Source organism: Podarcis filfolensis (assembly GCF_964270895.1).
Source record: "Podarcis filfolensis genome assembly, chromosome: 17".
In the NCBI taxonomy this organism is placed as follows: domain Eukaryota; kingdom Metazoa; phylum Chordata; class Lepidosauria; order Squamata; family Lacertidae; genus Podarcis; species Podarcis filfolensis.
In genome coordinates, this window is record NC_139621.1 from 3,724,134 (window position 1) to 3,747,827 (window position 23,694).

The following is a 23,694-nucleotide window of genomic DNA, read 5'->3' on the forward strand; positions in this document are numbered from 1 at the left end:
GAAAAGGAAAATGGCGGTGTGTGTATGGCTGCGAGGGTGTACTCGCCTTCAGTTCCACAGGGCTGGCTGCCAGGTAAGTGTATGTGAGGACTGCAGGCTTAGTCTGCATTGTGTGTGTGGCTATGGGAATGCTCCTTGTGTGTGAGGGAAGAGACAGTTGGGATGATGTGTAGGCAGACAGTGAGTAATTTGAGGAGGGAGAATTGCCATCAGGGGGAGTCAAGAGAGGTTGGTGCTACAATGCCCTTTGGGAATGAACAAACTTCCTAGGGGAAAGTTCCCAACAGCCCTTCACTCTTTGCTTCAGGAATAATCAGATGGAAGCATTTGCCATACAACACAACTGCTTGCCTTTGCACCCTTTCTACAATTTTAATCATAATGAGGGGAGGCAATCGCTAGGGCAGGGGACTCCTTCAAACCTGCTAAAATTATGATTGGGTTGCTGCCAGCCTTTGTATCAGCAGAGTCCTTAACTTCCTAGCCCTCAGGGTTTCCAGGAGCAGCTTTGAAAATGTATCCTAAAAAACAATATTATCTTTCTCCCACGACCGTGATTGTTTTCTGCTGTTGTTGATCAATTTCACCCAGACTCCACAAGCTTTCCATCACTCTTTTTGGAAGCAGGATGAATTATTTAGAAAGTGCATATGTGTGAAATATATAGTAATTTCCTTTATGTAATCTGTGCAGAGTTTGGCAATAGATACAAACCCACCAGTTGCTTAGCTATGGAACACTATGGACTAAGGCTACCTCTGCCCAGCACCCCTATTGCCACCTTCATTTTAGGGACTGTTTCTTGCCATTCCCTTAACCAGAGTGTTCATTACAGCAGGATTACCATGAGTAAAAATAAGCACCACCCGATACAGGTGTGCCAACTCCTAGGAGGTGAGGCAGTTTCTGCCCCTCCCCAGTATTTTTGAGGGAGCAGAGGCCCCCCCCCCATATTCAGAGGGCATTCTGCCCCCAGGCTCCTTGAAGCACTGCGAGGGCACTTTTCCTGGGAGCTCCACAAGCCTGGGGCCGAGAATTGGGAGCACAGATGGGGAGGACTGGAGCAGAGCCCATCTGAACGGGGAGGTGAGTGAGGTGCAGTGGAGGCTTGGTGGGGCTGCATACCTGCAGCTCTACCTTCCAAGGAGCATCCAAGGCAGGGCAGGCTGGGAAGCTCTGGGTCCCCTATGGCCTTTTTTGGGCTGCTGCTGCTGGCAGGTGGCCAGCCAGCCAGAACTCTGCAGTCGCCCACAAAAGACAGTTTCTGGCCCCTGGCTCCTTGCATCGTGCACGGGGCCCCTCAATCCTGTTAAGAAGATGGCACCTCTGACCCAATATCAAATTGAAGAAACAACCACCCAGTGGAACTTCACCCCACTGCAGTGCCCACCAGTTAATGCTAAGGCTTTTTGAATGGTGGGTGGTATATTAATGGCTCTTGGGCTGGTAACAACTTCTATAAGACTTTCTATAATGCAGTAAGAATTGTAATCAAGAACAGGGAGGGAGGCAAGGTGATGCAAAGTAGTTAAATGGACTGAAAGCTCTACTATATATGGCAGGGGCAGAGCAGAGAAGTACCTTCTGCTTACTGTTTTTGGTGAATATTCCAAAATCCAGGTATGGAATCTCTGATTTCTGTTTCTGAGGCTGGAGCCTACTCAGGTAAAGATTTGGGGGCAGCCACCCTCTCTGCACCTCACAGCACCAGGTTCCTCTCTTGGACAGTGGCCATCAAGCAGTTTTTCAAAGGATGTTGCACTCAAAGCAGGGTCACTGCTGGCTTCCCCACCCCTCCTCCCTCTCCCCCATCAACCATCTCTGCCATTTGCTTTTAGCAAGCTTTAGGAATGCTTGGGTTAAATCAAGTGGTGTCCATGAGCCCTCTTAGCTAATGTAAGAACAGAAAAACCTTACCATGTACCAAGACTTATGGATCATTATTAATAGAGAAAATCGCCCACTCATAGCATAGAAACTGGAAAATCCATTTTTGTTTTAGCTCCCCCCCCATGCCCCCCCCCCCCCCGCCACAAGATGAAAATGGATAGGTTGCTAAGGAGATTAGAACTGGAGGAGGAGGGGAGAACACAGACACGTGTGTGTGTGTGTGTGTGTGTGTGTGTGTTTCATAAAACTATTCTTGGAAATTTACTTTGCCTAGATTCTTTCTTCACTGTGAATCACTGACAGAGCTTCTACCTAGGTCCGTGTTTAGCTAGTTCACCATGACTGAAACAAGGCTGTAGGCATGTGTTTTCACCTGCACAGTAAGGGCAATAGGAACACTAGGAAAGATGGGATAGAAAAATGGAAAGCATGTCCATCTAGCATTGTTCTTTTAAATCTGCTTATTGCATCCATGTCACAATAGCTCAATGGGGCACCAAGCAAGGGTATTCTGCCCATCACCTTGGTCAGTGCAAGGCTGTAAAGAGCCAGACTTGAAGGAGCAAGTCCCAGAAGAGTAGCAGTGCAGAAATGGGACAGATCCACAAGAGGGCCAATCCAGAGACAGAATTGATTCTGAGTCAGAGTCTCTGATGAAATCTGTGTGCACACCATGCATTTAAAGTGCATGACTTTCCCCAAAGAATCCTGGGAACTGTAGCTTGTTAAGGGGGCTGGGAATTGTTGTTCTGTGAGAGGTCAATTACAGTTCCCAGGATTCTCTGGGGGAAGGCAAGTGCTTTAAATGCATTGAGGCTAGACTCTGCTGTGCTGATCACCTTTTAGGGAGCTGGGTTAGGCCCTGTTCTTCCTACTGTGCTGCTGGATGAGTAGTCTAGAAATTTTGTACTGTACATTTCTTTTAAATTGCTTCTAACTGATTTTACCTGTTTTCTATTTTATCTGCTTAAGTTGCTTTGAGACTTAAAAAAAACAACTCACAAAATAAATAAAGTGACAAACAAGCAAACAGATAATAGGCCATGCAAGCAAGGCCAGCGTCTGGCTTCTGCTAAGGTAAAAAACTAGAACCATTTATGGGTTAGCTATTTTGAAATGGCTGGGAAGGTGGCTGGGAGGTGAGGTGGATAACTTTGCAGGGACTTTGAGAAGGGGGTTTGAGAAGGGGGGCAGAACACTGCCACTTTCTTCCTCCAGCTCCAGCAGCTCCCTTCAAGAGCAGATTAGGAAGCTCTGAATCCTGGATGACTCTGATACCCTTGTGGCACCTGCTGCACTTGCTTGAGTCACCTACCAATGCCTGCTCACCCCCATCTGTTCTAAGCCCCAGCTGCTTGCCCACTGGCAATGCCACAGTGGGAAGGTAGTTGTGGCAGCAGTCAAGGAGGGGGGCTGGGTGCATGTGGGATTCTGTTGCCAGTGGGTTCCTCAGATTCTTAGGTCAGACAGATTTCATCCATTGTCATCACTTATCACACCTCTTGTGCTTTTTCCTTTGCTTTGCTTTGTTTTGCTTTAAAGGCGGCCCTCATCCACAAATCATCTTTGGTGTCTCTGACCTAAAATTGAAAACTGGTTTTTCATTCTAACTTTCAAGGCAAGCTATATAAATTTTCACCAAGGTGCAGAGTGATGTCTCTCTGCACCTGTCATGGCCAATGAAACTTTTGAGTTTTTCCTGCAGGGATTAGGACTATGTCAACTGAATTGTTTTCTATTTCAATGCCATAACCTGCATTACATAACATTATACCTGTCCCAAGAAACTGAAACAGCTCTCTCAGACAAATGCTTCTTTATTGTCAGTTTACTACATGATAATTTTCTACTTTTACAAAAATACTGTATAGCATCTTGAACTCAATTTTGATGAAAGGCGGTGTACAAATATGTTTTAAATAAAGACGAGTACTATCCTGGAGAGAATTCTCCTTTGCAGTCTCCATTAAAATATGACACATTTGTATAAAGCACTTGTGCATGCTTTTACACCAGACATGGGGTACTTGCCGTCTTCCAGATGCTGTTGGACTCCAACTCCTATCAGCCCTGGCCAGCACAGTCATAGGTCAGGGATGCTGGGAGTCAGAGCCCAGCAGCACCTGGAAGGCCACAAGTTCTCCATTCCTGTTTGTAAGGAAACCCCTTCTTGCCAAAGCTGCCACCCCCATAATACAGAATCTCACAGAATATCCTAATCTGCCACAGCCACAGAACTATGGCTGTTAAAGCATACATGCCACAGTTAAAGGACCTCTCCCTCCCTCCCCACAAGAATCCTGGGAACTGTAGTTTGTTACGGGTGCTGGAAAATGTAGCTCTGAGGTGGGTAAGCTACAGTTCCCGGGATTTGGGGGTGGGGACTGTGTTTTAAATGCATTGTTACAAAAGCTGGACGCCACCCCCAATCTCTGCCAAGCTGTGTCAAGATTCCAGGGGGTTCTAGGTGCTCACCCACAGTCTACACGCCAGTGAGAATAAGACACAGCAGAGACTGTCATCCTTTTAGAATTATGGTTAAATTACATATATTTATACCATTAGTCTACACAGAGGAAGTCTAGTATGGTCACCTCAAGAGGGGCTTGTTCCCCACAGCAGTGCAGCACTGAAGCCCATGGCATCTCTCCCACCCTGCCTTCAGCCAGCCTGCCAAGATGGCTCTGCCCTTTGTTCTCAGCTACTCCAAGGCCAAAGGCCCCCCAACTCTTCCTGTGACAACTCACCCCATTATGCTGGCAACCTTCTGAATCCCCTGTCTCTGTTCACATCTCAGGACAGGGGACAGTTCTCCTGCATTGCCAATGGCCCTCAATGGCCCTGTACTGGTTCTCAACGGCCAGAACTTGCCGGGTCGTCTTCCTTAGGCTAGCCAAGGAATTCCTCTGCAGCTGGTATTTTCCCTTCATATCTCAGATAATCAAAACCCTACCATTTATTAACTTCTACTATTCACTAATAGGCGGGACGCGGGTGGCGCTGTGGGTTAAACCACAGAGCCTGGGGCTTGCCGATCAGAAGGTTGGCGGTTTGAATCCCAGCGACGGGGTGAGCTCCCGTTGCTCGGTCCCTGCTCCTGCCAACCTAGCAGTTTGAAAGCACAAAGTGCAAGTAGAGAAATAGGTACCACTCCAGCGGGAAGGTAAACAGCATTTCTGTGTGCTGCTCTGGTCCGCCAGAAGTGGCTTAGTCATGCTGGCCACATGACTGGGAAGCTGTACGCCGGCTCCCTCGGCCAGTAAAGCGAGATGAGCGTCGCACCCCCAGAGTCGGTCATGACTGGATCTAACGGACAGGGGTCCCTTTTCCTTTTCCTTACTATTCACTCCGTAACAGTATGATGCGGACGCAGCCAAAAGCCCACACAGCCGCTGTTCTGGCACAAGGAGGGGACCAAGCGTGTTAAAACCCCAATGACGCCAGGCTGCCATTAAGAGCCCGAGGGAGCAGAGCCCCGGCCCAAGGCGCCCACCTGTCCTTGTCCGGCTGGACGGATGCGCAAGTGCGCGCCTGTGTGCGCGCCCGGCCGCCCGGCTGAGCGGCTCCGCCTTCCCGGGGCGGCGCCTCCGGCCAATGGCGCGGCGGCGGCGGGGCGGGGCTCCGGGCTGTACACAGCCACCACGTGGAGCCGGGGTGGGGACGCGCCTGGCCGAGCGGGCCGAGAGAGGCGGAGAGAGAGGCTGGAGACGGTGCCTCGAGGCCGCCTCGCCCGGCCGGGCTTCCCCTCCCGCCGACCTGTTTCCCTCGGGCATCGTACCAAAGAAGGGTCTCCCCCGTGTCTCTCTCCGCCCCGCGCGGAACTTGCTCGCAGCATCGCTCCCTGGGCGCGCGCCCCGCCGCCCTGCAGATGGAGGCGGCCGAGGACTCCGTCGCTCCTCCCGCTGCAGCAGCGGCGAGTCGCCTTTCTCGCGGCGACGGAAGCGCAGGAGCCGCATCAGGCGACTGAGCCCAAGCCCAGCCAAGCAGCCGAGCTGGCGGCGGCGGCGGCGGAGCGCTTGGCCTCGAGAGCCGCCTTGGCGCAGGAGTCCTCCCCGCCCGCTTCGCTCTTCTCCCGAGGCCGAAGGAGACGCGCGGAGGGCGCCTCGGCGTCGGGCTCGCTCCGAAAACGGCGGCCGGCGGGATGGCCGCGCTCCGCCAGGCGTCCGCAAAGCGCGGCCAGCGCCGCAGGGTAAGAGGAACGCGCGCCTTGGGCTCCGCTTTTACGCAGCGTTGAGGCGGCCAGGGCTCAGCCCCGGGAGCTCTGCTTTTCCGTGCCGAGGTTGAAGCTGCGCAAAGTTCGTGGGAAGTCCTCATCCTAAAGACACCAGCCTGAAGCTCGATCCCGTTCGTTGAACTCAGGAGGGCGGGCTAGTTGACTCCAGCCCTGAGAGGATGGGAGGCGGATTCAAGAGAAATCGGGGCTTCTGGGCACGCGCGAAGTACTTTTGCTTTAGCTACAGGCCCTGAGTACAAGGTAAATGGTGCTTTTGAGCATGTGTATAGTGCCATCACTAAGGAACCACGGGCAGCCCTCCCGTGCACATTAGAGATGAAGAGAAGGGCTACTAGGCAAAGCAGAATATTATTATTATTATTTTATTTTGAGGGGGAGGGTGTTATTCCACTGGACGCTCCTAGGGATGGATCTTGGCCGTCTTCAGAATGCCCTTTCTGTACACACCTTGCAGTCCTTGCCTCCACTCTTTAAGGAAGGCCGTTACTAATATCTCCATTGCTAGGGTGAAATCAAGAGAGTGGAGGCTTGTCTGTGAAGTGGGATCATGGCAGAGGCAAGACTCAAACAATAGACTTTTTGATGGAAAGTTTACTCTTGATTGGCTTCAGCTGCAGCAGGAAAGAGGTTGCCTTAGCACAGGGAGCTATAGTTGGTGGGAGTTATAGTTCAGCAACATCTGAGAACCAATGTTGAAGAGCACTGATAAAAGGGATAGATGGAGCAGGCCTGAGGCAGAACAGCCAAATGGCACCATCGTCACTACTACCCTCCCGGTACTTGACCTGGCGCAATCTCCCTCCGCCCAGGACATGCCCAGGACAATCCAGGCTTGCACAGGAGAACCCCTGTCATCCGCTCCATTACCTTTTATGCCTCCCAAAGTTCGCTGTATCTAAAGCTGGTGTGGGGAACCTGTAGCCCTCCAGAGGTTGCTGAACTACAACTCCCATCACCCCCGGCCATTGGTCATGCTTGCTGGGATAGATGCGAGTTGTAGTTTGGTTATGTTTGGAGGGCCCAAGGTTTCCCCACACCTGATCTAAGGCAACCTTGACTCGTTTCACCTCTTGCCATAGGCAAACTGCATGTGAACTTTGTTTCAGCGGTGTCCTACTTGGCAGCAGTGTTGTGAAGATGAAGCCTGCAAAATTCTTACCGAATGAAACGTTCCAAATAAATTATAAACTGTAACTAGTCTGAGTTGTGGCTGGTGCGGGTGGGACTCCCTTGCTCTCCTGGGTTACTGGGAAGGAGGGTAGACAGGCACAGGGAACTACTGTAAGCGGGATGGCGCATGGCAATGCAGCCGATCCAACGTTCTGCCACTGCAAGCCACAACAGACTCCCTGCACCTCAACCCTCTCTGAAAGCAGCAGCAACCTGCAGTGTTGGGGAGCCACTTGTACCACCTCACCAGCCTCTACTGACGTGGCTCCAGCAAGCTCAGCATGCTCTCCACATTGGGTGCCCTCCAGACACCCTTTCGGGGGGATTTTGTGATTATTTGTGCTCGTGAGACTATTGGGGTGGTTATATGGGACCCTGCTTTCCATACTGTTTGTGCCTGCTAAAGATTTGAGGTGGGCATCCTGCTTTCTTTCCAGTTGATACATTCCCCATAACCTCCTGCTGGAGCGCTGTAAGTTTTTACAGAATAAAATGTTTCGGTTTGCTTTTTATTATTAGATTTATTTATTTATACCCCATCTTCCTCCCTGATGGGACTCGAGGCAGTTTACAGATAAAAACAAGTCATAAAAAACGTGGGGGCCGGGGACCACAATCTTTTAAATCCAGTTAAACATTAATGGAATTAAAACTATACAGTGGACGCTCGGGTTACGAACATGATCCGTGCAGGATGCATGTTCGCAACCCGCGTCTGCGCATGCGCGGGTTGCAATTCGGCGCTTCTGTGCATGCACAAAGTATGGTTTAGCACTTCTGCGCATGCGCAACCACCGAAACCCGGAAGTAACCCGTTCCGGTACTTCCGGGTTTCGATGGCCCGCAACCCAAAAAAAATGCAACCTGAAGCGTCTGTAACCCAAAGTATGACTGTACATATATAAAATTTGTTTAAAACATACAAATAATTACAATAAAAAGCACAGCACCAGTCTTTTCATTAAAAGCAGTCAATTCCCAAAAGCCTGTTGGAACAAGAGTCTTGTCCCGCTTGTGTTGACTATAGTGCAGTGGTGCCCCTCCAGACGGCAGTAATGTGGCAACATGGGGAAAGCATCACAGAACAGCTCATAAAGCAGAATGATGTGTAAACGGTCCAGTATAAATCCACGACAAGTGCTCCGTCATTGCCTGAATGTCATGTTGCACAATAGACCTGCAGAAAAAAGCCCTGGGGGGGGGAGGGGGAGCTAAACCTATGCATCCTAACTCAAAGGAAAGCCCCACCAAACTTATCCAAGATCTTAGAAGAGGAAGAGTTGTCTGTTAACACTATCTGAGGTTCTTTGTGTGCCCCCTCCAGGAGAGGTCCTCAGGATGGCAACACGAGAAGGGGCCTTTTCTGCAGTGGCTCCCCACTTGGGAAATGTTCTTCCCAGGAAGGCTTGCGTGGAGCCTTCATTATATGTCTTTAGGTGCCAGGTGAAAATGTTCCTCTACAACCAGCCTTTGACTGTTTAAACGATCTGTGGCCTTTTCCGTGGGCTTGTGGGAGAGGGGTTATTGATTTGTTTGTTTTTGTTATGTATTTTTGTGTTCTCATTTTGTATTTTTATGCTGTAAGCCTCCCTGTGATTTTTAGATGAAGGGCAGTATAGGCAACTCCCAATTTACATGGGTGGTACATTCCAAGGCACCGCACGTTTAAGGGAAATACTGTATATTTGAAACACCATTGAAAAAGCCTGCAAACACCCCGTTCCGGCCCCATCCCTCCCTTTTTTCTGACATTTTCAGGTTACTTCCAAGTTCAGCATGGTCACGCACATATCGGATGTGCCTAAAACACTGCTGCCTGTATATAAATTTAATAAATGCCACTACTGCTAATAATAATAATAATAATACTAGGAACTTGTAAAATGCTGATTAATTTCTCCTGCTTGTGTTAATTATATAAGCATTTCAGAATAGATGTGTGCTTTTCTGTTTTGCTGAGTGGAGGCTTTAATCTTTCTCAGCTATAGGTTGACCAACTTTTCAACCAGCTCTTGCACCTGCATGTTTAGCAGAAGCACTTGATCTGCGGGCATTAGCCTGTGATGTTTATTTCCAGGCCACGAAAAGCTTTTTTTTCTGCTGATTTTCTGCAGATCAATCGCCTCTTAAAGGGAAAAGAGCAGACCAGGTTATGGGGCAGGGTTTTTTAGGGGTGGGGTTAGGTGTTGACAACCCTAAATACGACTGAGCATTATGGAGCCAAGGGTGGTGATTATTCCGGATTGATTAAACCACAATAAATTAATTATATGTGCCACTGATTCATAATCTGTAACTGGACATAGAGATTTCACAATAGTTTTGGAAAACATGAATAAGGAAATTGTCAACTTCCTCCTTTTGAAACCCTAAAGTATAAGGAACGCAAGAAGCTGCTGTCCTGAGTCAGCCTGGGTCCCTTTGTCTCAGCACTGGCAGTGACTGTCCGGTGTCTCAGACGGAGCCCTTTCCCAGCCCCATTAGGTGGACGAGCCAAGAGTTGAACCTGGGACCTTTGCTCAGGCGCAAAGCACGTGCTCTTACCACTGGAGCTATGGTTCTTAGTAGAGGGCACTTCTGAGCTCGTGCGGAGTGCCTCTTCCCCTCCTACACCCACACCGACTGCCTTTAGTCACCCCACACACATCTGGGATTCAGAGCGAAAAGCTTCCTGGGTGTGCAAAATGTGGCTGGTTTGAAATTAAGGAATGAAAGCCCCGGGTGCCTGCAGTGTGTACACAGCCTATGTTGTCATCCGACTCTTGGCAGTTACTGCTGTCTTCCCTCTGGTTGCCAGGAAGTCTCTCGTCAGCATCTGGCCAGGATGGAGGGGACAGCAAGGTGCCAGGAAGGGAACACGCACTTCCCGTGTTTCCCTTAGCCTGCTGCCTGTGTGCTCCCTCTCCCGCACTCCCCAGCCTCACTCTCCCATTTTGCTTTCCCACTGCAGGTTCCTCCAGGATCTGTGCTAGCATCCCCTTCTTCTCTGGAAGCCTGAGGTGCTGTTCTTGGTACCCAGAGCGTGCATCTCTCTCTCTCTCTCTCCCTCCCTCTCTCCCTGCTTCATTTTCTACCTCCCCCCCCCCCCACTGGCTTACCTGGATGCCTGCTTACCACAGACGCACGCCTCCCTGGCCTCTGCTTCAGCACATCCTCTCCAGCGACATTGGATAGACTTCAGCTGGCAGGAGGATCAAGGGACTTTTCTTCAGGCTGGGACGCAAGTTGTGGCTCTCCTCAACTGGCAGAGATCTACCGGTAACTCTCAGGGCAGCAACGGCAGAGGAACAATATTAGCTGGATTCGCGCGCAGAGACAGGGGAGGCTAATCTGGCACAACTTGCGATCCTAATTTGGGTTGGCTGCAGCTGACCCTGATTTGGAAGATCTCCCCTTGTGTGGCAGCACTAGGGAGACCACAGCGGTAAGGCAGGTCAGGATCCTGAGCGGAGTGTCCAAGAAGCCACTTCCCCCCCCCCCTATGCGAGAATCCTCTGTAGCCTCTTCTCCTCCAGGCTGTCACAAAGCGCTGGGACCCATCTCTCCTTTTCTGCTTTCACCTCTTGAGAGGCTGGGCACCATACCATTCCTTTCCTTTCTCCCCCCTCCAAAAAAAGAGACTGAAGGATGATTTCCACGCATGGAGGCACCCCTCATTGTACCCTCCTCTTGCTTTGCTAGCCCAGGCTGTTTGGATTGCGATGGATGGGGTGAGACCTGTGCTGGCAACATGATGTAGCGATTCCTTCAGGCAAAGGCACCTGGGACTTTGCATCCTGAGTTTGGAACAATCTGCCAATTGGACAAAACCTTTCCCTGCAGACTCCCTTTTTCAGGTCCTGGAAGTGGCAAGCTTCATTGCGAGTGGGGAGAATCCAGGCGGTGCTCTGAGATTTTGGCAGGGTTGGCTTGGGCAGTCTTGACCGTGAAGATTCTCATCTTCCAGACCGTGGCTTGTAGCCACATGGAAGACCTGGGAAAGTCCACGTCGTGGCTGCGGGCTGAGCTGGCCTCCCCGTCTCCGTGCCTCCACATCCTGGACTGCCGCAGCCGGGAGCTGTACGACTCGTCCCACGTGGAGCGGGCCCTGAGCGTGGCCCTCCCGGGGCTGCTGCTTCGTCGTCTCCGGAAGGGAAATCTTTCAGTCGGGTCCTTGCTGCCGGGGCCTCCCCAGGCCCTCAGGGATAGCACGGTGCTCCTATATGACGAGGGAACGCTCCAGCTGCCCCCATCAGGGAGCCAGGAGGAGGACGAAGGGTCAGTGCTGGTGACGCTTCTGCAGAAGCTGCGGGAGGAAGGTTGCCCCGCCTACTACCTGCAAGGTGAGTGTGCTGAGGAAAGCAGGATTTGTGGAGGTGGGAGGTAACTTTGAGATGGGGCAGGGCTACCCGACATATGGAAACCTATCTCTTTCCTAGGGGGCTGCCCTATGTTGAGTCGACCTCATCAGTCTCAGAACAAGCCACACTGACTGGCAAAGGTTCTCTGGGGTTTTGGGGGGCGGGCATTCCCAGCCCTACTTGAAAATACTGGTGACTGGACCTGGGACCTTCTGCATGCAAAGCAGATGTTCTACCTTTGAGCTGTGGCCCTTGCCTAAAAGATGTGGAAGCTCCCTTATATTCATTCAGGCCATTGGTCCATCTTGGTGTTGTCTGCACTGACTGGCAGCTTCTCGTCAGGGTTTGAGGCAGCGCCCTCTCCCAACCCTTCCCAAAGATGCTGGGGATTGAAACTGGGACCTTCTGCATGCAAAGCAGGTGCTCTACCTGTGAGCTGTGGCCCTTCCCCTAACCAATCCATTCTCCAGGCAGATTCAGGAATATTGTTGCCAGATTTCAAGCCAGAGATTTCCTTTGTTTTTAAATTTGCTGCTGAATCAGGAGAGCAGATAACCACTATTGCTTGCACCTATTGCAAGCAATAGGTTGTACTGCCATGTCCCGTCCCCCCAGCTGTTCTAATCAGCAGTTTTTCAGCTATGGCAACGGGGCAGAGCAGGTTTCCAGCAACTGGAACTCAGGAGAATTGCTGCCTCTGACAGCAGAGGTGAAACCTGGCCATCAGGGTTAGACTTGGGGTTTGACTTGGCATAAGGGTGTGTCCATATTAGCACCATAGAGTTCAGTTTGTTTTTGCTTGTGCAACACACAGGGAACACTCATGGGTTGGGGGACAAGGGAGCGGATGATTTCACCCTGCAACACATTGGCTAGAGATGAATTACAGAATGGCTTAAGGGCTCTAATCAAGTGTGAAACTAGTTTGAGAAACAACGCCTCAAATGGTAGCATCTGATAACAAAGTGCAGGATACGTATGTATTTTGGATAACGCTGTGGGAACATGGATTACAAACCCAGCCCTGGAAGTGCAGTGAGGACACAGTAAATTGGGGTGTGGACACAGCCTTGGTCTTGTTACACATCCCTTCCTTGTGACCTTAGCCAGGAATATTATCCTGTATCAGAGATGGAGGAACCTGGGTCCTTCTTGTGGACTCCAACTCCCATCGGCTCCAGCCAACATGGCCAAGGCTTGAGGGATGCTGGGAGCTGGAGTCCAGGAACATCTGGAAGGTACCACTGGTTCCTCACACCTGCCTGAGATTTTAAGTCACTTCCTAGGGAGGTTCGCCCGGTGCCTTCATTACATATCTTTAGGTGCCCGGCGAAAGCATCTCCCAGGCCTTTTAAACTGATGGGGTACTCTGTTCATTTGTTATTGTGACTTTTAAAAAAGGAAGTGCTGAAGTACAGAAACTCAGAAAGTGAAGTGTTTTCCCCTGGCTACATCTGCATGCTTTCAAGGTCTTCTTTATCACCCAGCTCTTAAATGTACAAGAGGGACTGCCAGGATGGGTGGGTGGGTGGGGGGTTGGATGGCAACGCAGTACAGGCCTGCCCTGGGAAACTTCCCTGGCCGCTGCCCAAGCCTGTTAAGTGTCACCCTAAGCCTGACCCATCAGAGCAACCGGGCCGGGAGCCAGAATAGAAGAACAGTAGTGAATAAGGCTGCCAGCTTTTCAACTGGCCATTGTAGCTGTGCTTTTAACAAAAGTTTGATTTGCAGACCCTTAGCAAATGGTGATTCTTTGCAATGCTGTGAAAAGTTTCACTTGCAGATTTCTGCACAACATGTTGCTGCTAAATGCAAAAGAGCTTGCCAATCCACCCCCCACCCATCATCAGTTTGCGACTCTAAATCTCAGCAAGCCTTTTGGCAAGTGTGCCACCAGTGCAGTCCAAACTATGAGAATACCACTTTAGCTTCTACAGCAGGGTATATGAAGCTCCCACTTTGTCTCTTTGCCTTCCTCTGCATGGAGCTTTGCTGTGATTCAACCCTTGGCTACCCCTTAGCTAGACCACGGGGCACCCTCCAGATTATGGATTACAACGCCTATCAGTCCCTGTCAGCATGGTCAGGGATGATGGGAGTTGTAGTTCGACAACATTTTGAGGACATCAGGTTTGGCTACCCTTAATCCGGGTCCACCTATTGACTGACTATTTGTAGGATTGCCAAACACAGTGCACAGTTCTGTGTAACTCTGATACTCTTTATTTATTTATTTTTGAACTGTAGCCTTTCAACAGAGTTGGGTAGAGGGACTGCTTAACCTTTCCACCAGCAGTGGTGGTTGTCTCTTCAAAATCACCCCTTCATCTGTTTTTCTCCACATCAGGGAAAATATTCTTGAACCTGTGTTTTTCCCTCCATGGAGAGAAATGTAGTTGTGAGTGATTTTCAGTGCAAAAGCAACATAGGCAAAGCTTCTCCTTCCCACCCACAGATCTTCCACTCAAGATTGCACCTCTCTCTGCGGCTACCTTTTCATGTGGGATGGTCTTAAAAATATATTGAGGCAAAGCTACACCCAGCAGCATTTAACATGTAGTTCGCTGCTCACTTTGTCCTTTGGAAACAGTGATTAGGTGGAAGATGAAAACACAGGTTTTTTCCCCCACACAGTGCAAGCTGCTTTGAAATTCTCTCTTGTGCACAACTATTAATAGTGCAGGAGCACGGCCCTTTTTCACCAGGTCTCCCTAATTCTCCTCACCCCTGCTCCCACAACACTGAAGACTGCCAGGATTGCAGGTTTTGGGACAGCTGCACATTCCTGCATCGCAAGGGGTTGGCACTAGATGATCCTCAAGGTCCCTTTAACGCTGCAGTTCTATGATTCTGTGCTCTTTTAAAAAATGTGAAAAGCCTGGAATGGTAGCAGTTAAAGCGTTTTGTTATGTAATCTTTGATAAACATGCCCTGTAGATTTCTACAATCAAAAGGTAATATCACCAAGGCAACAGTCTGTAAACAAACAATCTCCCGGCACAACACTTTGCAGCAGCCTCTGTAAGCAAGGGGGGGGATGTTAAAGTGGGGGCAAGAGGTCTGGGCTCCAACAGAAAGGATTCAGGACTTGGAGCTCCTGACTGCCTCTTAACTGTACTGCCACGTACAGAAAGTCATGGATATGGGTAGAGCAAAAGTACTGCTTCAGGGGGGGCAGGTGTGGGGGACACCTTGGTCCTGAATGGAGTAACTGTGCCCCTAAAGGACCAGGTGTGCAGGACTCACAGCGGCCCATGGAGGCACAGGTTAATTCTGTGTCCAGGGTGGGAGTCTATCAGTTCCACCTGGTACATTGGCTGAAACCCTGCCTGCCTGCAGACTGTCTCACCAGAGTGGTGCATGCTCTAGTTATCTCCCACTTGGACTACTGCAACGCACTCTACATGGGGCTACCTTTGAAGGTGACCCGGAAACAACTAATCCAGAATGCAGCAGATAGACTGGTGACTCGGAGTGGCTGCCTGGACCATATAACACCGGTCCTGAAAGACCTACACTGGCTCCCAGTATGTTTCTGAGCACAATTCCAGGTGTTGGTGCTGACCTTTAAAGCCCTAAACGTCCTTGGTCCTGTATACCAGAAGGAGCATCTCCACCCCCATTGTCCAGCACCGAGGGCCTTCTGGCAGTTCCCTTGCTGTAAGAAGTGAGGTTAAAGGGAATCAGGCAGAGGGCCTTCTTGGTAGTGGCGCCCACCCTGTGGAATGCCCTCCCATTAGATTTTAAGGAGATGAGTAATTATATAACCTTTAGGAGACATCTGAACTGATTTTTTTTAATGTTTAATGTCTTATGTTTTTAATATTCTGTTGGAAGCTGCCCAGAGTGGCTGGTGCAACTCAGGACAGGGTACAAATAAAAAAATGTTATTGTTAATAATTATAATAGGAAAGGGTGTCCCCAGTAGGACAGGGGAACCTCCGCTGTCAGTGCTTTAATTCTGCATGTAACAACTGTGGCTGTGCTGCTGCTGAGTCGTCTCTTGGCTTTGTCCTTCCTTGCAGGAGGCTTCCATAAATTTCAGGCTGAATGGCCGCACCTCTGTGAGACCAACCTGGACACAGCCAGTGCCAGTAGCTCACCTGTGCCCCCGGCAGCTCCTGTGGTGGGACTGGGCGGCCTGAGCCTCAGCTCCGACTGCTCCGATGCAGAGTCGGGGCCCCTCAGCAGCGGGATGGAGTCGGAAGGGGCGAGCCCCCCCTCCTTCCCCGTGCAGATTCTACCCAACCTCTACCTGGGCAGCGCCCGTGACTCTGCCAACATGGACACCCTGGCCAAGCTGGGCATCCGCTACATCCTCAACGTCACCCCCAACCTGCCCAACCTCTTTGAGAAGAACGGCGACTTCCATTACAAGCAGATCCCTATCTCGGACCACTGGAGCCAGAACCTCTCTCAGTTCTTCCCTGAGGCCATTGAGTTCATTGGTGAGTGAAGGGAAAGGCAGGCAGAAAACCCCACCCTTGGCCTCCCGCTTGCGTTTTCCTGTGGCTGTTGTCTGCTGGCCATCGGAGGACCCATTCACATGACCCCTGCAAAGCATTTGAGGGAATATGGCTTGTGTCCCTGAGACAGTCATCTGAGTCCATTGAGAGGCAACTGGCTCTCACTGCAGCTCACAGCTGACTGACTACTAGTTGGGCCCCGTCACTCACCTTTGTGTCTTCATGTTGGGCAGGGGGGACAGACTTGATGAACCTTCGGGGTCCCTACCAACTCTGCAATTCTGTGATTCATGATTGATTCATAAGGAGGTGGAGAACCTCCCACTAGTGCAGGCATCCCCAAACTCGGCCCTCCGGATGTTTTTGGACTACAACTCCCATCATCCCTAGCTAACAGGACCAGTGGTCAGGGATGATGGGAATTGTAGTCCCAAAACATCTGGAGGGCCGAGTTTGGGGGTGCCTGCACTAGTGCATCTAGTTTTCAGGGCCAGTGGGCAGGTAGATACACTTGGAAATGGGTTTTCCAAGCCAGGGTCCCCATAGTGAGTTGCTGGTGCTTGAACTAAAGTGAGGTAGGACCAAGGAAGGGCAGGAGGAGGCCTGGCTTCCAGTATTCATCCCTGGCTTTGGTGATCCAAAGGCCTCACCCAAAGTCAGTGGGGCCAGAGCTTTGCCTCCTAGTTTCTTCCGGTGCATCACCTGTGGATGAACCTTTGCCCCCACGCCCACCTACAAGATGTTGCTGCACTACAGCTCCCATCATCCCTGGCCGTTGGCCATGCTTGCTGGGACTGAGGGGAGTTGTAGTTTGGTGACATCTGCAGAGCCAAAAGTTCCCCATACCTGCTGTACGGCTCATGGGTCCTCAGGCAGCTTACTAGGCAAAGTCCTTAGAACTTGTGGGGCTCCCAGTTGATCTACATCTTTAGTGATGAGGGACAGTAATTCAGCATCCCGGGGAGAAGGCAACACGATGGTGTGCCATTCCATTCTGGTTTGTCCTCATGACCCTCGGCAGGCACAGTTTTCAAGCAGCCCCATACTGATCCGTTTTGAATTTCGTACTGCTGGAGAGTAGGAGTCCTTTACCTGCTGAGGGCATCAAGTTAGCCCTAGATGGTGGTGAGCATATAATAATAATAATAATAATAATAATAATAATAATAATAATAATAATTTATTATTTGTACCCCGCCCATCTGGCTGGGTTTCCCCAGCCACTCTGGGCGGCTTCCATAGAAACCAAAAATACACTAAAATATCACACATTAAAAACTTCCCTGAACATCTCAAGGTATTGCTCAAGGTATCTACTACGTGGGCTGGGTTAACTGACCCCTCCAGCCATCCCCTGTCTTTTAGGGACGTACATTTTAGAGACCTCACTCTTCCTTTGCGTTACAGACCTGCAGTCTTCCCTGCCCTTAAGTCTCCTACACTCCCAAACCGATTATTTGCTGTTGGCCAGTCTCCCCCTTTTCTTTCTCATTGAGCAGCTTCAGTGTGTGCACACAGCGAAGTCTGTGGTCTGTGCATTCTCAGATTGGTTCTGTTCCTGCATCATCTGTGGAGTACCCTACAGAATATGATGCCTGGGTACCAACTAGGCCTGCAATGCTTCATTGATGAATTTGCAAGATTAATTATTTTAAAATATTTTGTTCGGGTGCCTCTGATTGATAAAACAGAGAATTCTTATTTACAAAGTTAACAGTTTTAAACCAAACGTTTCCAAAACTTGTGGCACATAGACTGCATCTTCAAGGAGAGGCATTTTCCCTTCTCTCCCTATTCAACAGAGTTAATGCATTCTCATAAACTGACTTATTTGCATTCCTCATTCTAACCACTTTGCTTGGCCACTCAAATTTTCACAAATTGCTTCTTGCAAGCGGAGCCCTGCAACAAAATGTTGCAGTGTTGAGTGTTGCTGTTCAGGATTCCAGCAACTCCATTCCACTTCCCCTCCCTTCCAGTGGTTAGGAAGGGGGTGCCTGCCCCACACACTCCCTACCTTTGTCCCTTATCATGGGCCACAACTATTTTTTGAGCTTTCTCCCCTGATCCTCTAATGTCAGCTCAAATGCCCTTTTCCTCATTGTTTCATTCTCTCTTTTGCTGCCCACTTCCTTTTGCCCCCAAACTTCCAAATTCTTTGCAAGCCTTTCTGGAACTGGAGCCAGAAGAGAACAATTTGCACACTCTTTTCTAAACCTAGATTTTGTGTTTCTTTGGCACAGTTTGAAATATGCTGTTGCAGTGCACGCAATCATGGACATACAATTCTCAGACTTTTCCTTTGGAAAATTCAGCATCAAATCTTCCATTTAAAAAAGAATTAGAGTGATGGAAGAATAGTCTCTGGGACAGTTTAGGAGAGATGACGCCCACCAAGGACCTTTTATCAAAGTTGTCTCCATCTGGCTTCTCCCTAGCAGGATGTAAAGGGCCGTTGCTCTGCTGCGGTGGTCCTTAGGCAAGCCTGTCTGTGTGAAAAGTCAAAGCAAGATCACTTTTATTCAGGGGGGGGTGGGGAGCAAAGCAATTCGGTGACATGTATAAATTATGTGACCAAGCATATCTACATCTTTCTTAATTGCTTCATATAGTTGGAGGAACATGGCAGTATGTGGGGCACTTAAGTCCTATTATTATTATATTATTATTGAATTACTGGGAGCTTTACTCAGCCCCACGCTGGCTAGTGAAATCTCAGCAGTCAGTGTCTATATACAGTCAGCCCTGAGGACTAGAAACTTGCTATATATATATATGTGTGTGTGTGTGTGTGCGCGCGCGCACACACGCGTGCATGCGTGTGTGTGTGTGTAGAATCATAGAGTTGGAAGAGACCACAAGGGCCATCGAGTCCAACCCCCTGCCAAGCAGGAAACACCATCAGAGCACTCCTGACATATGGTTGTCAAGCCTCTGCTTAAAGACCTCCAAAGAAGGAGACTCCACCACACTCCTTGGCAGCAAATTCCACTGTCAAACAGCTCTTACTGTCAGGAAGTTCTTCCTAATGTTTAGGTGGAATCTTCTTTCTTGTAGTTTGGATCCATTGCTCCGTGTCCGCTTCTCTGGAGCAGCAGAAAACAACCTTTCTCCCTCCTCTATGTGACATCCTTTTATATATTTGAACATGGCTATCATATCACCCCTTAACCTCCTCTTCTCCAGGCTAAACATGCCCAGCTCCCTTAGCCGTTCCTCATAAGGCATCGTTTCCAGACCTTTGACCATTTTGGTTGCCCTCCTCTGGACACGTTCCAGTTTGTCAGTGTCCTTCTTGAACTGTGGTGCCCAGAACTGGACACAGTACTCCAGGTGAGGTCTGACCAGAGCAGAATACAGTGGCACTATTACTTCCCTTGACCTAGATGCTATACTCCTATTGATGCAGCCCAGAATTGTATGTATGTGTATATATATATATATGTATATGTATATGTATATGTATATGTATATGTGTATAAAGTTACTATAGGATCCTTAGGAAGCTGAGTTCTTCACTAGTGAAGTTGCAGGATATCCTCAGCGCTGCTCTTAACCTGAATATTTACACACCCCCTTGGGTTCTTCTCCACCTGCCTCCCTTGTCCTGCCACCCTTCCCTCATCCCCACTTTTTTCTCTGCCTCAGCCCTTACAGCCCCAGTTTTGTTGTTGTTTAGTCATGTCCGACTCTTTGTGACCCCCTGGACCAGAGCACGCCAGGCCCTCCTGTCTTCCACTGCCTCCCGCAGCTCGGTCAGACTCATGTTTGTAGCTTCGAGAACACTGTCCAACCATCTCGTCCTCTGTCGTCCCCTTCTCCTTGTGCCCTCCATCTTTCCCAACATCAGGGTCTTTTCCAGGGAGTCTTCTCTTCACGTGAGGTGGCCAAAGTATTGGAGCCTTAGCTTCAGGATATGTCCTTCCAGTGAGCACTCAGGGCTGATTTCCTTCAGAATGGAGAGGTTTGATCTTCTTGCAGTGCATGGGACTCTCAAGAGTCTCCTCCAGCACCAGAATTCAAAAGCATCCATTCTTCAGCGATCAGCCTTCTTTATGGTCCAGCTCTCACTTCCATACATTACTACTGGGGAAACCAGAGCTTTAACTATACTGACCTTTGTTGGCAAGGTGATGTCTCTGCTTTTTTTTTCTTCCAGTGCAGCCGTATTCACTTGCCCGACCTGTTCTTTCCCTTTTCCCTTTCTCGTTCCCTCTCTGTCCCAGATGAGGCCCTGTCCCGGAACTGTGGCATTCTGGTGCACTGCTTGGCGGGGATCAGCCGCTCGGTGACTGTCACTGTAGCCTACCTCATGCAGAAGCTCAACCTGTCCCTCAACGACGCCTACGATCTGGTGAAGCGGAAGAAATCCAACATCTCGCCCAACTTCAACTTCATGGGACAGCTGCTGGACTTTGAGAAGTCGCTGGGGCTCAGCAGGGCCAGCCGGCGCCCCCCCTCTGGCCAGAGCTGCTTCTTCACCTCGCCAACTGACGACAGCGTCTTTGAGCTGGATCCCACGTAGGGCCAAAACAGGGCGGTGGCCTCTCTTCTTGTCATCGTCGTTGGCCTCCTCCTCCTCCTCTTCAGTGTTACCTGCCTGCCCTGGTGGCAGAGTCCCTTTGGGGACCAACTGAATACCTCACGCCAGAGAGGAAGGCACCTCTTACAGCTGCCTAGGTTGCTGTGGATGCTGCACACCTTCCCAAACATGCAGCTCAGCTGATGGGGCCAGATCCATAACCAAAGACCCTCCCTGCCCCCACAACCCTTCCACCTGCCTCTCCATTCCCCCAAGATCCCTGGACAAATGTTGAGTGTCTCCTCTGGACACACAGACCGTGTGGTCCAGACCAGCCTGTTAGGTTTTAAAAGATTTGGAATGGGCCGTTTTCAGGGCTGGAACCTGCTGGTTGCTAAAATGCCCATCTTATATAGGACGTTTCCCATTCTACAGCCATAATCTAGAAACTGGTTAGGTTGCAGACCTTTGGCTCCCATGAGAATCCTCTCTCCCCAGGACTTCTGGTTCTAGAGCTGCATCATTCAGTTTAAGGGGGGGAATGGGGGGGATATGAAAGAGAGAAACAAGTCTCCTGTGGCAGTTCTGTCATGAATAAAGGGATAATCCAGATTAGAAACCTATATCTCAAAGGTGAAAGGTTCCCCAACTATCTGTCTTGTTCTTGGTTCTAGAACCATGAACCACAGAATCCAAAACAGTGTCACAGCATGTATAGTCTGAGACTCTAGAATTGCCTTAAGGAGCCCCTGCCAGGAATGGTACAAGACACCAAACAAAAGCATCTACACCCTTTTAAGCCTTTGGCCTCCAGTTCTAGGAATTAATCCTATCATCCCTGATGCAAGAACTGCAGCTCTGGAACTGGGACAGTGAAGGAATCTCTGGGTCAAGAACCTACGAGCTTTGGATGCAGATTCAGAAGCCTGTATCATTCATCATACCTCAACCATCACCTGCCCCACAGCTTCCCATCCCAAAAGCCGGCCGGCCAGCCACTCTGGAATTCATCCAGCGATTTCGGAAAAGCAGAAGGAAAATGTGTGGAGTCGAAGCTTTGGAGCAGATTTGCATCAGGGAGCCAGCTGGAAGACCTAGATAGTAGGGGGCATGGTGATCAGTTCCTGCACAGAGGTGGAGAAAGTGGAGCAGCTCAGAATTTCATGTCTGTGTTTGTACAAATTTTGAATGTGTGTATGCCTTAATGCCTGCTTGTAGGCAGCCAGAGCTGTGTTTGTGAGTCCTAGGCAGCGTCTGCTTAGCCTGCATGCAGGGCTTAATTTGTGGCCAGAACATAGGGCTGAAACTTGCTTTCAGTGTCAGGTGCTCCGTCCAGGCACAAGTTAAGTAGTAACAAAGAAGAGAGCACCTCTGAGCATGGGCAGAAAAACAATCAAAGAAGAAGTAGGTAAATGGGCAGACTGCTGGCCACAGACTGCTCCCCTGCAATAGGCTGCAGTTCTTGCGTAAAAGGATGTGACTTGTACTAAGTAGGCAATGCACCTCAGCACTTCCTTTAAAAAAATGAATTAAATTAACCATTGCCTGTAAGTGAGTGTAGTCAGATAACAGATTGTGCCTGTATGTTCTAAACTATGTCCAGGGCATTCTGGTGCCCCCTGCTTAATGATAAGTTCCCTAGGTTTCTTCACTGTGGATCTGCTGGGCTGTGTCTCTGCTGCAATTCCATAAGTTGGTATTTTTGCAGGATTGGCTCTCTCCTGATCCCACCTTTCTTTCTTGATCTTTTTAAAAGCAACTTTCTTAGCCCTTTTGGCTATGAAGATATGCTTAAAAGTGCTTGCAGGCAAAGCTTGCTGAAATAATCTCGAGCAGCTGCAGAATGAGGGGCTCCAGGGGTCAAAGCGGGTGGGCTTCAGGGTCCTGCATAGTGGACCTCCTTATGATTAGCAAAAGCAGGATAAAGGATGCAGAGTTGCAAGCAAAAATTTGCAGAGTAACAGTGCAATCTTACATGTGTCTGCATAGAATTAAGTCCTATGAGGTCCAGTGAGACTTATTCTTAGGTAGAGGACTGCAGCTTAGGTTGTGCAAAATACAAGCAATTATGCAAATTCGCTCAGCTAGTACCATTCATGTGGGTTGCAGAATTCAGCTTTGGGCAGGGGGGAATTTGGACTGCCTGGACACAACCTTTAATTTTATTTGGCTGTAGACTTCAGTCCTGTGTACCTGTATGTGAAAAATGCAGGTCCGTCATTTTCTCTTTTCCTCTTTTCTTCATGGCAGCTAAGAGAACTGCCTTAGGATGGTCATTTTTTAAGAATAATAATAATAATTAATAATAATAATAATGGTTGGCATCCTGGTCTCTTTGTTTTTCAAATGAATGTATATGGCTCCAGAGCCAACTGCAGAGACAGGCAAGGACTGTCATTGCCATGGGCAACACAGTCACTTCAATAAAAACAGGCCTTTAAACAATACGAAGGAGTGTGGATTTGTTTGGTGTTGATGCTGATGAAAAGCAGCTGATGACGAACCACTTCACATGCACAAGACTAATCCAAAGAAAGCCACTAACCCAGCTGTGAGGAACCTCTGGCCCTGGAGTTGTTTGCTGAACTACAACTCCCATCTTTCTTGGCTATTGGCCAAGCTTGCTGGGACTGTTGGGAGCTGTAGTTCAGCAACATCTGGAGGGCAAAAGGTTCCCCACATCTGCCATAACCCTAATGACTATGATCACTGAGATCATCTGGATTTTTAAATAAAAAAGAGAATGGTGTTTTATAGTGTACACCATCTTTATAATTTAAAATGTGGCTGTACAAACTTACTCAGAAATAAATAAAAACCTCACTCATTGATGTTTTGAATAGAAGACAACTTACTGTTTAACCTTCCCCTGACTAAGTATGTGGGGAGAAGCAAAAGAGGTAGGGCTCTGCAGAATTTACCATTTATATTGTCATTTCTTAGATACAGAGAATCAGAGTTAGTTGGAGGAGACCCTGAGGATTCTTCATCCAACCCGCTGCAATGCAGGACTGTGCAGATGTCCCTTATGGGGAGAAATCCTGCAACCTTGGCATTATCCGCCCCATGCTC

At 49.4% G+C, this 23,694-nt stretch overlaps 1 protein-coding gene and 1 long non-coding RNA gene across 3 annotated transcripts; one reads left to right on the forward strand and one right to left on the reverse strand.

Annotated features, from left to right (window-relative positions):
* Positions 1 to 2: 2 nt before the first annotated feature.
* On the forward strand, positions 3 to 23,069 carry DUSP9 (dual specificity phosphatase 9). Of its 2 annotated transcripts, none has more exons than XM_083592407.1 (4): positions 3 to 73; positions 10,245 to 11,616; positions 15,660 to 16,082; positions 20,327 to 23,069. In XM_083592407.1, the coding sequence occupies exons 2-4, from the start codon at positions 11,259 to 11,261 to the stop codon at positions 20,623 to 20,625; spliced, it is 1,080 nt and encodes a 359-aa protein (XP_083448533.1). In that variant the 5' UTR covers positions 3 to 73; positions 10,245 to 11,258; the 3' UTR covers positions 20,626 to 23,069. The 2 variants fall into 2 exon arrangements, with proteins under 2 accessions (XP_083448533.1, XP_083448532.1); XM_083592406.1 differs by lacking the exon at positions 3 to 73 and adding an exon at positions 5,543 to 6,079.
* LOC310752328 lies at positions 17,482 to 21,172 on the reverse strand. The gene is made up of 3 exons (XR_014542906.1): positions 21,089 to 21,172; positions 18,502 to 18,589; positions 17,482 to 18,002 (listed from the first exon to the last, which is right to left on the reverse strand). It is a non-coding gene; the product is annotated as an uncharacterized lncRNA (long non-coding RNA).
* Positions 23,070 to 23,694: the final 625 nt, after the last annotated feature.

Bases quoted from the DNA above. Each gene is read 5' to 3' on its own strand.
- DUSP9 (XM_083592407.1), top strand. From the start codon at position 11,259: ATGGAAGACCTGGGAAAGTCCACGTCGTGGCTGCGGGCTGAGCTGGCC. The intron at 11,617-15,659 runs GTGAGTGTGCTG...CCTTCCTTGCAG, and splicing joins CCCCGCCTACTACCTGCAAG to GAGGCTTCCATAAATTTCAG. The intron at 16,083-20,326 runs GTGAGTGAAGGG...TCTCTGTCCCAG, and splicing joins TGAGGCCATTGAGTTCATTG to ATGAGGCCCTGTCCCGGAAC.